The 18,084-nt window shown below is 34.1% G+C and overlaps 1 protein-coding gene across 2 annotated transcripts in view; it reads left to right on the top strand.

Moving 5' to 3' along the window:
* PPP1R42 (protein phosphatase 1 regulatory subunit 42) overlaps positions 1-18,084 on the top strand; it is a 55,808-nt gene that overhangs the window by 37,470 nt on the left and 254 nt on the right. For both annotated transcript variants that reach the window (XM_032847904.1, XM_032847906.1), the window contains exons 6-7: positions 2,160-2,277; positions 8,383-8,513. In XM_032847904.1, coding sequence (XP_032703795.1) covers positions 2,160-2,277; positions 8,383-8,513 — 249 coding nt within the window. The remainder of the gene's footprint in view (positions 1-2,159; positions 2,278-8,382; positions 8,514-18,084) is intronic.

Raw genomic sequence — 18,084 nt, 5'->3', positions numbered from 1 at the left:
CCCTGCATGGGAAATAGAATCAGTTCCTCAGTATTTTGAAGCACTCCTCTAAGTGATAGCCTGACATGATCATTTATCAAACAGAGACTGTCCAGAAAACTGTCCGCTCCCTTTAGTAACATTGAAGGGCCGGAAAGCAAAAGCATTTTATTAAAGACAGGAAGGCAATGAACTACCAGAGCGTATCCAAAGGGTAATCATATTTCAGCACAGGATTAGTTTAGTCTTAAATAAACACACAATGGAGGGAGTATGTCGCGGGTCATTTATCAACTGAGGAATAATTAACAAAACTCTACAGGATTCTTTTTATCTATATACATTTTAAGTTTTCTTATTATTATTATTACTCAACTTTTGGGTGATGGCATCATATTCAACACTACAAAAATCCAATGCACAATTCTTTCCTTAGAGGTCTTAGACTAAGAGAAATACTTAAATGAAACTCTCACATAAAATAATCATGGCTGTATCTAATGCTGTTGAACAAATGCTGTGGAGAGGAAATAATCCAGGGCTCAAGACTGAAAGATGAAGTTACAACTTTTGAAGACAGCTTTCTTATAAGAAATCAACTACTACTCAGTGAGTCAGAAGCTTATTCTTCCCAACAACAATTTTTACACTCTTGATCAAAATTAAGAGAAAGGTTATTAGATAAGAGGTGGTAGGACAGACAAAAAGAAAATTAACATATTTATTAGTTACCTGCTTTGTTCCAGGCCCTTTATTTATATGTGACAACTAATCCTAACTTTCATACTTTATAAGTGAGAACATAGACTTGCCTAAGGTCATACAGTAAACAGCAGGACCAGGAAGATTGGGTTTATCTATTTTTTTTAAAACCCCTATATTTTTTTCACAAATTACTTTTTTGGATATCTGAGAGTCTAGTACAGAACTTAGCCCATGATTCAATATGTATTTTGTTGAATAATGAAGTAGGTAGAACTGGAAAATTTTTTACCATTTTATATAAGAAGACATTGGTCTCAAAAAAATGAAGAGAACTACCAGGTGCTCTGCAGTGGATACAAGATACCCACCCAGCGGTCCTTGTAATTATTCCCCTAAAATACCATTCCTTCATGTAGATAGAGGCATATTCCTGGATGTTCCAAATTTGTTACTTCCATGATATGGAAGAGTTCTGTGGGGATTTTTTTTTTCCCCATGTAAGTTCTACATCCAACATGGGGCTTGAACTCACGCCCCTGAGATCAAGAGTCATATGCTCCACTAACTGAGCCAGCTAGGTGCTTCTTGTGGGGATTTTTAGTATGTGGAAGGAAACTGTTGTCAGCACTCATAGTAAAATAAATAAATAAATAAATAAATAAATAAATATTTTCTGGGGTGCCTACACCTAGGTGGCTCAGTCGATTAAGTGTCCAACTCTTGACTTTAGGCTCAGGTCATAAACTCAGGGTTGTGAGATCAAGTCCGGCACTGAGCTCTGCACTAGGTATGGAGACTGCTTAAGATTCTCTTTCTCTCTCTCTCTCTCTCCCTCCTCCCCTCCCCCTCTAAAAGCCAAAAGTAAACACAAAAAAATTATTTTCTGAAATCTAAAGAATAAATGCAGTCTTATCAAAAAAAAGTTTTCCAAAAATGGAAAAATGAAATATCTAAGTAACAAGAAACATGGATCAAGCAAAGAATGAGACAGAAGGTACAAATAAGTTAAGTAGATATTAAGCTTTGAAGGTGAAGAAATGATACCAGGAAAAAAAATACCAAGCAATGCACTGCCAATTACTTTCAGCTTTGCAATTAAGAACATGTATGAATTAATCTATACTTTATATTTCCTAAAATTTTCCTTTATATCCTATAATTTTGGTCTTGGCTTGAGGAGAACAAATGGAAGAATCATAGGTGCTTGCCTGTTGCTGTTCTTCAGAATTTTCATTAGCTTTGTAATTCTCACCACCTTATTCTAAAGAAAAGTTATTCCCCTAGATGTACACAACATCAATTAGTAGTATAGATCATTTTATTCAAAAAAGATTTATGGTACACCTTCTAACTACCTAGAAAAACAGTAATTAGCTGGAAGAGCAGTAATTACCTTTAAAAACAGTTAACTGGTATGAAAGAAATATTGATGATTATGAAATACTTATGTCTTGCTTTTCCTTCTCTAATTATAGGATTTGGAATTTTTACTGAACAAGTTGATGAAGCTGTGGAGAATGGATCTAAATGGAAATCCTGTTTGTCTCAAACCTAAATACAGAGACAGACTGATACTGGTGTCCAAATCACTGGGTATACATTTATACAATATTAATATAATTTTCCTAGAGAAAGAGAACTGGTTAACTTTTTAGTTAATTTAATATCAAGCCTTGAAAAATATAAATATGATATCTGAATCTATGAAAGTACAATATTAAGTTCAATATTTTAAGTAAAAGCAAATTTAAAATTGAGAAATAAAACATTTGGTTTACTTAGCCTGAGTGAAAACAAATTTTGTGTTAAGAACAACTCATTAAGAGATGCATTAATATGAATTGTTGGAAATCCTTTAAAAGAATGGGACTTTCTGAACTGGCAGTATACCCACAAATGATGATGCTGTGTGGGCAATGTGAATTTTTCAAGATCTGAAATCTATAAAGTGAACAGGCAGCATTTCTTTTCCTCTATTTATGCCTTGCTGGCTTTAAAGGGTAGAACCAGGTAGAACCTTTAAAAAGGTAAAGATTTAAAAAGGTAAGGATTTTTAAAAAGGTAGAACCTTTAAAGGGTAAGGATTCCAGTATTTTGCATATTTGCAGTATTATAGCAAGGATACCAAAATACCTTATTAATATTGAAGTGTTCATAAAATTCAACATCAGCCCTCACCCAAAAACTGAACCTATTCTAAACATAATCTCTTTCACCTTAATATATTTTAAAAGTTCTTTCTCCTTCAGAGACAAGTTAATTTATTTTTAACTTCTCCAATGAAATTCTACAAAACAATAAAATGTGCCTTAAAGTTTATAATTAAAAAAATTACACTGTCAGTTGATTTTCTCAATAAAATCCTTATTAATTTCTTCATAATCTAGTGTGACCATTAACAATTACCAAAAGCAATCTTTAAAGCCATATTGACACAGTAACAACGAACCATCGGAAAAGTGAATTAAGAAAACAATAGCACAAAAAAGTAAAATACCAGGGCACCTGGGTGGCTCAGTGGGTTAAAGCCTCTGCTTTCAGCTCGGGTCATGATCTCAGGGTCCTGGGATCGAGCCCCACATCAGGCTCTCTGCTCAGCAGGGAGCCTGCTTCCTCCTCTCTCTCTGCCTGCCTCTCTGCCAACTTAAAACCTCTGTCAAATAAATAAATAAAATCTTAAAAAAAAAAAGTAAAATACCTAAAAATAAATTTAACTAGTAAGGTAAGAAAAAAAAGAATTGTATACTGAAAACCACAGGACACTAATGAAAGAAATTAACAAATGAATGGAAAGACATCTTATGTTCATGAACTAGAAAATTTAATGTTGTTAAAATTTCCATAATACCTAAAGCAATCAACAAATTCAGTACAATCACTATCAAAATCCTAGTGGTGTTATCACAGAATTGAAAATTTCACAAAATTTCACAAAAATTCATATGCAACCACAAAAGACCACAAATAGCCAAATCAACCAAGGCATCACACTTCCTGATTTCAAAGTATATGACAAAATACAACAATCAAAACAGTATAGTACTGGCGTAAGACAGATATGCAAACAGAATAGGATAGAAAGCTCAAAAATAAATCCATTCATAAATGGTCAAATGATTTTCAACAAGGGCACCAAGAATGCACAGTAGGGAAAGGACAGTCAAATGTTTTTGGGACAACTGGATATCCACATGCAAAAGAAATCCACTCAAAATAGATTATAGACTTAAACAGAAGACCTGAAACTATAACACAGGAGAAACCTTCATGCTATTGGTCTTGGCAGTGATTTCATGGACATGACACCAAAAAACACAGGCAACAAAAATAAAAACAAACAAGTATACTACATCAAACTAAAAAGCTCATGCACAGTAAAGAAAATAGTCAACAGAGTAAAAAGACAACCTACAGAATGGGAGAAAATATTTGCAAACTATACATCTGATATGAGGTTAAGCTCCAAAACATATACAGAACTCCTACAACTCAACAGCAAAATCTAATAACTAGATTTTAAAATGGGCTAGGGATTTAAAAAGGCACATCTCCAAAGACCTACAAATGGCCAAAAGGTATATTTTTAAAATGCTTAATATCATTAATCAACAGGGAAATGCAAATCAAAACCACAGTGAGGTATCACCACATACCTGTCAGATGGCTGTTATCAAAAAACCAAAAGACAACAAGAGTTGGTGAGGATGTAGAGAAATTTGAACCTTGTACAGTACTGGTGGGGATGCAAAATGGTGCAGCCACTTTGAAAAACAGTATGACGGTGCATCAGAATTTAAGAATAAAACTACTATATGATCTAGCAATCCCAGTTCTGTATATTCATTCAAAAGAACTGAAATTAAGGTTTTGAAGAGATATTAGCACTTCTGTGTTCACTGCAGCACTGGTCACAATTGCCAAGATGTAGAAACAACCTAACTATCCATTGACAGATGAATGGATAAAGATAACATGGCAGATACATATACAATAAAATACTATTCAGCCTTAAAACAGAATGAAATTCTGCAATATGTGACAACATGAATGAACCTTGAGGACTTATGCTAAATAAAATAAGCCAGTCACAGAAACTCAAATACTGCATGATTCCACTTATATGATCTACCTAAAATAGTCACATTCATAGAATCAAAGAGTAGAATGGTAGTTGCTAGAGGCTGGGGGAAGGAGTAAATGGGGAGTTACTAGTAAGTGGGTATGAAGTTTCAGTGAAGCTACATGAATAATCTCTAGAGGTCTACTGTACAAAGTTGTACCTATAGTCAAAAATAATGTATTGTACACTTAAGAATTTGTTTACAAAGTAGATCTCATGTTAAATGTTCCTACTACATATATTTAAAAAAAGCTTCTGCACAACAAAGGAAACAAACTAAAAGACAATCTACTGAGTAGGAGAAGATATTTGCAAATGACATATCCAAAAAAGGATTAGTATCCAAAATATATAAGGAACTTATACAATTCAAGACCAAAAAACCCACAAATAATCCAATTAAAAAGTGGGCAGAAGACATGAACAGACATTCCTCCAGAGAAGACATACAGATGGTCAATAGACACATGAAAGATGCTCAACGTCGCTCATCACCAGGGAAATATGAATCAGACCTATAATAAGATATCACCTCACACCTATCAGAATGGCTAAAAACAAAAAACAAAACAAAAAACAAAAAAACCCCAAGAAACAACAAGTGTTGGCAGAGATGTAGAGAAAAAAGAACCCTCGTGCACTATTGGTAGAAAAGCAAATGGGGCAGCCACTGTGGAATACCATCTGGAAGTTCATTAAAAAGTTAGAAAAATAACTATGATCCAGTAATCACACTTCTGGGTATTACCCCAAAATACACAAAAACTAATTCAAAGGAATACATACACCCTTATGTTTATTGCAGCATTATCTACAATAGCCATATTATTAAAGTAGCCCAAGTGTCCACTGATAGATGAATGGATAAAGAAGATGTGGTACATATATACAATGGAATATTATTCAGCCACAAAAAAGAATGAACTTTTGCCATTTGCAACAACATGGATGGAGCTCGAGGGTGTAACGCTAAGCAAAATAAGTCAGTTTGAGAAAGCAAATACCATATCACTTCACTCATATGTGGAATTAAAAAAACAAAACAAATAAGCAAGAGGGGGAAAAAAAGAGAGAGAGAGAGAGAAACAAACCAAAACACAAACACTTAACTACAGAGAAGAAACTGATGGTTACCAGAAAGGAGATGGGTGGAGGGATGGGTGAAATAAGTGAAAGGGATTAAAGAATGTACTTATCATGATGAGCACTGAGTAATATATACAATTGTTGAATCATTACATTGTACACTTAGAATTAATCTAACACCATGTGCTAACTAGTTGGAATTAAAATTAAAAAGTTAATAATTTTAATTAAAAAGCACCTGGGTGGCTCAGTGGGTTAAAGCCTCTGCCTTCAGCTCAGGTCATGATCTCTCAGGGTCCTGGGATTGAGTCCGGCATCGGGCTCTCTGCTCAGTGGGGAGCCTGCTTCCCCCTTCTCTCTCTCTGCCTTCTTCTCTGCCTACTTGTGATCTCTCTCTGTCAAATGAATAAATAAAAATCTTTATAAAAAAAAACAACAACAACTCATTAAAACAAATCTCAGAGGTCTTTGATCTTATGTCCATTACCTGGCTTCCCTTCCTGAACCACCTCTACATGATTATTTTCTAAAAGAAGAAATCAGGCTAACTAAGGCACAGTCTCCTAGTCATTTCTCAGCTCTGTCTGCATCATAAACATGAGGAAAAAGGGATCATGGTAAGAGATTTGGATTTTCATTCCTTAGCTCTATAACAGATATTTTAAAAATACGTATTGGTTTACACATATAACACCCAAAAATACACTAACAAATTATACAATTACTAATAAAAACAAATCTGGAAAGATAGCAATAAATCCAAGTGGTTGGGAAAAGTAAGCATAAAATAATGACCTTTAATATAAAATTTTAAGTACAAAGATGTTTGATAATAGAATATTTAGCCAATTTCTTACATTATAATTTGGAGAGTACCAATTTCAGTTACAATAAGTACATGGGACAATATATGGAAACAATTATACTTCTGGAGTTTATGGTTCTAGTTTATATTTCCAGTTTCATCACTTTATTTTGTACTTAGGGTCTAACAATATTATGGATCATATTTAAGTAGCATTGTTAATATTTTCAGTAGTGCAGGGCACCTGGGTGGTTGAGTGGGTTAAGCCTCTGCCTTCGGCTCAGGTCGTGGTCTCAGGGTCATGGGATCGAGCCCCGGACTGGACTCTGCTCAGCAGGGAGCCTGCTTCCCCCTCTCTCTCTGCCTGCTACTCTGCCTACTTGTGATCTCTCTCTCTGCGTCAAATAAATAAATAAAATCTTAAAAAAATATTTTCAGTAATGCAATCAGTATCAGGATACTGTCACTTTCCCTGTAAGAACATGATTTAAAAAATTTTTACTACTTCCTTTTCACATTCTGGGATCCAGTAGAAGACATTACACGGATAATGAAAGAAAAATATGTAATTACCTTAAAAAACTACTGTATAGCAAATTTTGTTAGAAAGAGATAGTCTTTTTATTAAATGAAGGCCACATGTATTCATGTAATTACATATAATACAAAATGTCCTATAAGGGAATAGTTTGATATTTTATAGTATATATAGTATATATACATATATAATGGAATACTATCAACCGTTAAAAATTGTGTTTAAAGAAAGACATGGTAAAATGATTATAATACAATAATAAAAATTAGGATGTAATACTATGTAAATAGAGAATTCCAACCTTATATAATATATACACATACATAAAAAACAAAAAAATGTTAAAAATATACTGATAGTGGGTTTTAGTGATTATTTTTGTTGTAGAATACAGGCAATATTAATTTTTTTCTTTTCTCATTTTTTTTGTATTTTCCAAATATCTTACAGTATATAAAATTTAAATTTTGTGTAATTTAAGATGCTCAACTTTTTAAAACTCTTTCAGAGGAACACAACGTAAACATAGCTAAAATCTTCATAGAACCAAGAGGCCAGTTTTATGGGTTGTCCCTATCATATCTTATGTCCTAGGAAGTAATAGCAGCGCCTGGGTGGCTCAGCTGGTTAAGCCTGGGATATAATAAGCATTATTAATGTATGTGCTTTTAAAATACCATGCAAAATGTACAAAATTTCTTGTTCATCTTGACATAAAATATGTTTTGCTTTTTCTCAAGAATAATAACCATAGTATGGAAATGAATAGGTAATATCTAAATTTTATTGAATATGACATTCTTATTTTTAAAAATTAAAATTTACATGTGGCCCTAGAAAGGAAACCATATATCAAATTGTTTACAATGATTATCTTTGTTGGTGATAGTTGAGAGTCATGGATAGTAATTACAGAGTCTTTTTATGTTTTTTTCACCATGTTTCAGTTGTTTATAATAAGCATACATCCTCTTTGAAATCAGAAAAAAATAATTAAAAATAAGTAAAAGCTTAACAAAAACAAATAAGTTGTAGAAATAGGATATTTTTATAAGATATTTATTTCAGCCTCTGGTGTAATTTAAGTTCAGGTGCCTTAAACCAGAAATATATATATAGTATTTTTTAACACATTTATTTTTTCTCTAGAATTTCTCGATGGCAAAGAAATTAAGAATATGGAAAGACAATTCCTAATAAATTGGAAAGCATCCAAAGATGCCAAGAAAATCAGCAAGAAAAGGAACAGTAAAACAAAGGATGCAAGTAACTCATACTAAGTAAGCAAGCTGTCATTCATTAGTTAATCACTTCTACTAAAGGAGAGACTATTCTAGTCAACAACAACAACAACAACAACAAATGCCAAGAAATAAGAGGCTTTTGTTTAGATTTTTTTGTTTAAGATTTGGGGTTTTTTTTTAAACTTATTTACAATTCCTAGGAAATTTTACCTATAATGTTTACATATGAAAATGATAGCTACTGTTAACAAAACTATGTTTGGTTCATATTGAGTTTGACTGTGTCAGCTATGAAAACAGAGCCATGGGGTAGAGGAAAATGTATAATCTTATATCTGACAAAAGTGCATGATATTAATTATGCAAATGGTGAAACAATCAGCTATGTAAACTGTGAAACCTAAGTCACACACTAAACATTATGTGTGTTTAGCAGCAGTGCAAAAATCTCAGTTTCCATCAAAATAAAAATGTATGACAACCACATCTGTGACCTATACTCTGTAACCTGTCCCCCTCTTTTTAAAAAAATTTATTTATTTGACAGAAAGAGAGAGAGATCACAAGTAGGCAGAGAGGCAGGCAGAGAGGGTGGTGGGGGGAGCAGGCTCCCTGCTGAGCAGAGAGCCTGATGCGGGGCTCGATCCCAAGACTCTGAGATCTTGACCTGAGCTGAAGGCAGAGGCTTAACCCACTTAACCCACTTAACCTAGGCAACCCCCCTTTTTTATGTACATGCCCTAACACTTGACCATTTTGTTCATGTTATGCTTAAGATTACAATACAAAGGACAGGTCAACTTCCCTTGCTTAACTTATGCAACTAAATGCAGCCAAGTATAACAGGTAACAATTATCTTTATCATACTTGTGAGCATCCTAGAATTCATTCTTCACAAATTCTATAGTCTACAACATTGGAATGAACCTATTCCTCTGTTCCATGAAGTGTCTGAATGCTAATGGTCCTCCTATTTCACAGCTAATGGGATGGGTTTGTAGAAAGGTGTTAGGCCAAGAGAATAGGGAAAGGGAAGCTCTAATAGTGTAGTGAGGCTTCATGCATGGATACCATATCCTAGGAGCTCTGCCACTCTAGAATAAGGAGGTTGAGGTAAGGAGAAGCAAAGGTAAAAAGGCAAGGAGCTCTGTCTGTCAAACAAATAAAAAAAAAAAACTTTAAAAAAATAATTTTAATTTTAAAATGTTCTTAATGTAAATTTTTAAAAGCCGTATAGAATGTTACATAGTACAGAAGTATCATTTCATACCTTCCTATACTTGGTATTATAATGATCATTAATAATTTAAAATAGAAAGCACTCTGGTCTAAGGAGACAAAGAAGAAGGGGTAAGGGAAGAGGTAATTTTTACTGTGCTAAACATCTCAGATATCTATAAATATCACTGCATTTAATCATTATAACCTATGGCAAAGATAATTATTATATCCATTTTTTTAGATGAGAAAGCTGAGTTTTAGAAAGATGAAATAACTTGTCTAAGGTCACAAAGATAGCAGTGATTAATCAAAAGTATTTAACTTTATCAAACAGCTTTGGTTTCTAGTGACTGCTCTAGCAATGACTGGCTGAATTGTGCTTGGATATAAAGACAATGATGTCTCCTCTACTTTGAAATTCACTTCAGATTGGTGGGAATTTAGGAAAATCTTCAGATGAGTAAATATGTAATATTATAAACAAATACTTTTAATAAATAAAAAGGAACTACAGAGAAAATTGGATAATATAAAAAACTTAAGTATTCTAATAGATTATATGATTTACTATATTGAAAAATAAACTCTAAGGTCAATGAAAATACAATTGAAATTGAAAATTGATTAGCTGCAAGAGAAAATTATCTGAATTTTCTTCAGAAGTAGTTATTCTCCCTTGGCCACTTGTAGATATCCTCTCTCGCCTCCTACAAGTTTGCCATTTTCATCCAAACACAATGACACAGTTCTGAGCCTTTCAGGCTTAACATCAGTGACATCTGTGGATACATGTATGTAGCACACGATAACTCTATCCTTAGGTCTGTTGCCAACAACTTAACACTGTGGTCTTTATACTAAGGCTCTGTTATTATTTCTCAAAAGAAATGGAAAGCATGAATTAAAGTCTAGAAGATATGTATTTTTAAAATCTACAATATACCTTCAGGTCTTTAGAAGAACTAAGATGAAACTTTAAAGACACCCTTATCCAACCAAATCCATTATAAGTGAACAGGAATTCTCAGGAAGATAGTAATTTCTATACTTCCTGACCTTTTACATATTTTTGATAGCCTTATAAATTTGGATCTCTATATCGGGGATTATGACAAGATTATAGGGATTATAACTTCAGACTTCAAGGATCTTATGATAAAAAATCTTGTCTTAAATATAGCCAATAACTATGTAACTCAAATTTGGAAACAAAATCAAACACTTTAACAAAATCCAAAATATATGCATATCTTTTAGCATATACTTACATAGTGCTTCTATGGAAATATTCATTTATTCATTTAATAAATACTTATTGGGCACCTTGGATATACACAGAACTATGCTAGACCCTGGACTTAGAGGTGAATAAAATAGTCCCCACTTAAAAGGAAATAACTGCTGGAAAGGGAGGAGGATTTGTCAATAGGTAAATGATGTAGAATGTTACGTGCCAAAATAAAGGTATGAACACACTCCAAAAACTATTTGTAACTAATCTATTCCCTAAAGGTTAAACACTCTGAAAAACTAAACTCAGAACAGCAGGATGCAAGGGCAGTTAATATGCAGTTAATATTTATATTAATGTTGGTGTACCCATTTTGGCTATAAAAGCTGACCATAAACATTCCTGGATAAGTTTTTATGTATGCAAGTCTATGATATTTTATCTGGGATATTGAGTTTTTAATTGGTCTTATTTTGGATCTATTTAACTTTAATTCCATTTGATAAATTATAACTTTGGATAATCTAATGCTATCATAGGACATAGGACTAAATTACAATTTAGTTATTAGTTTCAAAGCAGAACCTTTAAACTCTTTGTACACTACAAGTAAATTTGGAACAATGCATCACATAGTTCCTATTTATTACCCACAGGTGCGTAAGCCAAAATTAGACTTTTTCTCTGATATACAGAGATACCTTCCAAATGGAAATGCATCCACACAAAGCTCCCAAGAATATAATCTTAAAATTATTGAAGATATGGGGTAGATTCTTTCAAGTATTTGTGTGATCTTTCTTTTTTGGGAAGATGGGACATCCTGTCAACAACACAGAGGAAGAGAGGCCCTCTAACTATCTTATTCTTGAGTCTCAATTCTTGATCAATCACCTGCCCCCTGCCCAAAAAAAGTTCATTTTTGGTCTATCCAAATAACCACACAGTTGTGGTAGTACTAGTACTAGTTCAAGAAGAGCTAGGAGTCACAGATTGGATATAATCATTGATGTAGGGCAAGTGACTCAGGACAATCCCAGAAGCAAATAAATGTGTCTGAATGAGCAGGGATCATACCAAAGGAGCCTGAGGCCTAGTTGACGGGTGGTCCACTAGTGAACAGAAGGCTATGCCAAGGGTAACTAGTGGCAGAAAGGAGGGGCAATCCAGAGTATTACAGAGGTAGGCTGCTTTCACCACTTCTCCAGACCAAAAGTTCTTAATCTGATGTCCCTGAAGGAGAAGCTTCATTAGATTCTCAAAGGGGTTTGTAATCTAAAAAAATAGTTGAAGAGTCACTATTCTAAACCTTGAGTATATGCATAATGTAGCTCCATATGAATCAGACCTAAGTTTCTTCATAAGGAGAAAAATGTTTTCTTAGTTTTAAAAAATGGTATTGCTTCTGGGGCGCCTGGGTGGCTCAGTGGGTTAAAGCCTCTGCCTTAGGCTCAGGTCATGATCCCAGGGTCCTGGAATCGAGCCCCGCATCGAGCTCTCTGCTAAGTGCAGAGCCTGCTTCTCTCTCTCTTCTCTCTCTGCCTGCCTCTCTGCTTACTTGTGTTCTCTCTCAAATAAATAAATAAAATCTTTTAAAAAATAAAAATAAAAAATAAAAAATGGTATTGCTTCAATATAAAGGTAAATCATACCAGAAAATAAGTTCATTTATTCACAAAATGAATAGGCACCTGCTATAGGCTGGGCAATATGAATATAAAAACTCAAATGAGATAGTCCTGATCTCAAAGGTCTTATAACAAGCTGGTTGGAGAGTTAAATGTCATACAATTACTGTGGAGTGTGATAAATGCTATGAGCATTATAAACCAGATTCTAATACATCCTATAATTTATTCATTCAAGTTTTTCTCATTTATAATCAATATGATTGCTCTATTGATCTTTCTAATCATATCACAGTAGTCATTACAATATAATGAAGGGGGCAAGAGCATGTTTCATTGAGAAAGTAATCAGAGCCAGTGTACATACTGTAGAATAGATTTCCTTTTTCCAGAACTGCCTGCTGAAGGCCCTCTTTGCTGAGTCCAATCAAGGGACAGGACTTAGCATTCTTTAATTTAGCTAACCTAAAGAAGACCCATGAACAACACTGGTGTACTGTCCTACCTCCATTCCCTGAAGAGTGGCTTAGGCTTGCTGGGACAGAGGCATAAGGGAGAAAGGGTCCTGTGAGTTTGGAAAATGCTTTATTTAGGGAGAGGAAAAAGGATATGGAGTCTGAGCTCATCTCCACTCGCCAAAGCAACAAACAAACAAACAAAACAAAACAAAGCAAACAAACAAAAAACAAAAGCTGTATGAGAGTTTGCTTTACTGCTTTATTTGCAAACTTTACATGCAAATGTCTGTTGCCATTACCATCAAAACCTAAGCCACTCTGTCCATAGATCACCCTGTTAGTTTCTTAAAAGATTTACATAATTAGTGTCATTTCCACAACAGTGTTCTTCAGTTTCATTTCTTTGCCAAGCATCTTGAAAGATTTTGCTAATATGTCACCAAGGTGGAAAAAAAAAACAATAAAAAATGAACACAGACTCAGAAAACAGTTGGTAAATTCTATACATCACCACACACTACTGTTAGATCAGTTGTGAACTGTGGCATATACGGCATATTCTATAGCCCCGAGCAAAGCTCTAATTACTAGGATTGCACTGACACAACAGCAAATACATTTTATCCTCATTTTCCTAGCTAGGAACACTAAATACAGAGCTAAGTGCATCTCTGACTACTATGTACTGCAAAGACAGGATGCTCTCAAAGAAGGCAGCAGAATAGAGGTTCCTGTGAGAAGGAAATAAAGAATGTCCGGCTTTTGTCACTGTCAGTGAAGTCAATTATGTTCAATCCAAGTCTTCAGTTTTATAATGTGAAAAAATATTACATAAATATTTTTAGAGTTTCTTATATCTTCTGGTAACATTTTTACTGAAGGCATGCCAAAATATTTTGGTATCATAAAAGATTAAAATCTTACCAAATGGGAATATCAGTTCTACTTCTCTTTAAGAAAAGGTGACCAATATGGAATTTCATCAAGTTCTTGATATAGATTTTTAGAGTGTGCTTATCACTAATATTTTATTAATTTAGCATAAAGCTAAGAGAAAATGAGAATAGATGGTCACTAAAGCATTAAAAAAAAATCCTCAGGATGCCTGGGTAGTGCAGTTGGTTAAGCTTCTGATCCTTAATTTTGGCTCAGTTCGTGGTCTCAAGGTCATGATCTCAGGATTGTGAGATCAAGTCCCTCGACCAGCATTGCACTGAGCACAGAGTTTCCTTAAGACTCTCTTCCTTTCCATCTGCCCCATCCTGTGTGCACACGCGCGCACCCTCTCTCTCTCTCAAATAAATAAATCTTGAAAAAAACCCACAAAGAATAAATTCTAAAAATCTAAAAAGTTGATTAAAGCAACTCCTCCCCTTAATTACTTTAAGGGGAAAATGAGCTAGCGTCAATAGACATGTCCCCTATAGTCTACATTTAATGCTCAGCAGTATAAAAGAACTTAAGAGTCTTCTTCCAAAATGATAAAAGTATGTGCCCCATATTTCTTTAAGGTTCTACACATTAGGAGCTGTGCCCGTATCCTATGTGAACACAGGGAAGCAACATCTGTCCAATGACAGGGGAATGTTTTTTACCTCCTTTATAAATGCGTGCAGTCTGTGCTCATGTATATTTACACAAGCCTGCTTTCCCTACAGGGAGGAAAAAGTCAGACTCATTGACGTTGTTTTTGACCCTCAAACTGAACTTGATACTACCAATGTACATTTTAATTAAAGATTAGTTCAAAACTATTTTTTATTTAACAGCTGATTCTAAACAAATGCCTTCACTGTTCAATTAAAAATAATTTATGGTACTAAAAAGTGTACACATGATTGCTTCTTTCTGTGTTTGTCACAGTAAATACTTCTGACAGATGTTTCCTCTCTTTTCAAATATGCTAGGAGGTGCTTAAGACTTAGTAATTTTTAAATATACATTAAATGCATTTACATATTGTAAATAAGATTCACTGAGAATACTGCAGAGCACTGTACATTGAAGAAAGCAAATTGTTACTTGATTGTTTATCTTTCAAGCCTAAACCATGTCCATAGAGTCAATTCCTCTCTTGTGTTACTGTAAAAATAACTGCATAGTGGGCTAGAATGCCCTTAGTTTCAGATACTTTTAAGGAATGTGAATCTCTGGGACCCATAATTCACTGGGAAATGTTCACTGTACATTATTTAACTATTTATAAAATACCTACTATCTTTAGTTAGAATATGGAAGTATTAGGTTTCTTTGAGTTAAAAATGAACTGTTTTTAAAAACAGTAAAAATAACTTGCTTTCACCACTGCTAAGGTTATGTTTGAACACTTGTAACAACTTGTAACAACAGATCTTCTATGTCCCTCAAGAGTTTTTAAAACTTAGGTAATATTTTTAGTTACAAAACTCTGGGATGATCTTATATAAATTCATCCACAAAGCTCTAAATGCCTTTAATTATGCTGTGTTAAACCTAACCTCAGTCTAATTCATTTTATATGTTAAATAAACTTTTATGTACCAATAATGTAGGTATAATATTAAGACATTGATTTGTAGTTAGTTCTCAAGGAACCCTTCTGAAATTAGGACACCCCTCCTTTAAAAAAAGCAATCATGGTAAGCAACAAAGTTTGGGTTGTTTTTGTTTTTGTTTTTTGTTTTTTTAGAAAAATCTAAGCTAGGTTTTGTGGCTTCTAGTCTCAACTCTGTCAATGGCTTACTCTGTGAACAAGAGTTATGTAAAATCTAATTTTTTAAGAATTATGTTATTTCCCATTTTAAAATGTCTACTTTGATACCTGAATATTCACTACTCCAAATTTTAAAAACAGCAGAACCCTCTCAGATAAGAATATGATCAGACTTATTTTATAACCAGGGAAAAGAAGCATTGGAGAGGCTCAGTCAGAGCGGGGCCCAAAGTCACACAACTGCCATGAGGCAGAGCTAAAACTTGAATTCAGGTCACTGACTCTAAAAGCCAAGCTCTCAACTACTCTGCAAGGGGTCTCAAAAACGCCTTCAGGTAAATTAAGTGAGGGAAGCAGGGAGAATGTGATTGAGGTGAAGGAAAAAGGATATGGAGTCTGAGCTCATCTCCACTCGCCAAAGCAACAAACAAACAAACAAAACAAAACAAAGCAAACAAACAAAAAACAAAAGCTACTCTGCTCCAAAACTGCAGCCAGGCAGAGCTTTCTCAAGTTCTTAAACTTGACAAATCAGATTAACTGGCAACCAAGATATCTAGATTAAGAAATCAATGGATTTTAAAATATTGGCTTAATTTTTCTTAAAAAATATATAATGGATGAAAAGAAAAAGAATCTGGTAATGCTAGCAAAGATAAGGAACAACTGGAACTCCTATGCACTGCTGGTGGGAATGCAAAAATAGTACAGCCACTTTGGAAAACAGTCTGACATGCTTTTATAAAGTTAAACATGTACTTAATGTATCTAATAGTCTCACTGTTAATCCCAGGTATTTTTCCAAGTGAAATGTAAACCTATATGCACAGAAAAATCTATACCCAAACATGTATAGAGGCTTATTCATAATCACCAAAAACAAAACGACCCAAAGGTCTGACACTAGGGAATGGATAAATAAACTGTGGTATATCCACGAAATAGAATACTACTCAGCATTAAAAAGGAATGAACTAGTGATACACAAAACAACATGGACAGATCTTGAAGCACCATGCTAAGCTAAAGAAGCCAACTTAAAAAAAGTTCAAAAAAATTTTTTTTAATTAAAAAAAATTTTTTTTAAACTTAGAAAAATTTTTAAAAGAAGCCAACTTAAAAGAGCACACACTGTATAATTCTATGAAGATCTGGCAAAGGTGAAACTATAGGGACAGAAAACAGATCAGTAGTTGCCAAGGCCTGGGAGTAGAATGCACAAAGTCACAAAGGAATGGAAGGGTGGGGTGATGAAATGCTGCATATCTTTACTGTGGTAGTTTTTATCAAAACTTGCTGAACTATAGACTCAAAAGAATGAATTTAATGTATATCATACCTTAACTTAACAATAAGGGAAAGAGTTGAAAGGTGAAAAAAAGCACCAATTATATAAAACTTATGTTTTATTATACTATATATGTATATAAAACAATGTATTTTCTCCACTGATATGTGTGATCATTTTACATCACAAAGATAGTAAGTTAAGGACAAATTGATATATTTAGAGAAAGACATATAATTTTAAGATCTACACCATACCCCATGAAATAAAATCTATAGCACTCTAAAGCCATCTACTTTCTGCAAGACTACACAAGAACTCCAAAGAATATACTATACTATGAAAAGAATGTTTGAATTGTTAATAGGGAGCCAAGTTAAAATATATCCCTTATTGCAATGATAGGTACAAATATGTTTTGCAAATTATGAAGAACTCTACAAATATTAAATAGACTAGGTATGGTAAAAAGCACAAGGAATTAGGATCAGTCGGCCAGGCTCAGACCCTGTCTCTGCCACTTGCTAGCTGTGTGACCTTGACAAATTACTTAATCCTGCTTACTCTTATTTTCTCAACCATAAAATGTAAAATCCTCAAAGGGTTTTTGTAGACTAAATGAGAAAATAAAGTGTTTTTTTGTAAAGCACTTTGCACATATTGTTAAATAAAGTACCTGTTAGTAACGTATGTAATGTTGAAAATGTGAAGATTTTCATCTGCTATTTTTAACTTACTGGCAAATAATGGCTTCTTGCCGGACATAGGACTACTCTAGAATCATGAAAGGATTTCGAGAGGCTGCTTAGAGTGGCAGCAGGTAAGACAAGATGGCCCACAGTGGTTGGTATTGTGTCACCAGTCTTTTCTTTTGAACCTATCAGGCAACACAGAGGTCCACTTTCCAGCCTCTGTTATCAGTGAAGAGCTTGCCTGAAGCCCCCACCTCCACCCCACCTCCTCCACTTAACAGGAGACTTTAGCAGGCTAGGCTAGCGTGAGGCCTGTGAGATGACAAGGGTGCAAAAGATAAGAAACCCTCCATCTTTGCCTCACCCTAGCCCAGCCCATCTTCCCTCCAAAATTCT

The sequence above is a fragment of the Lontra canadensis genome, unplaced genomic scaffold, assembly GCF_010015895.1.
Source record: "Lontra canadensis isolate GAN:19392208 unplaced genomic scaffold, GSC_riverotter_1.0 scaffold195, whole genome shotgun sequence".
In the NCBI taxonomy this organism is placed as follows: Eukaryota; Metazoa; Chordata; class Mammalia; order Carnivora; family Mustelidae; genus Lontra; species Lontra canadensis.
The sequence above is the reverse complement of the archived record's forward strand: the minus strand, read 5'-3'. Positions and strand labels throughout refer to the sequence as shown.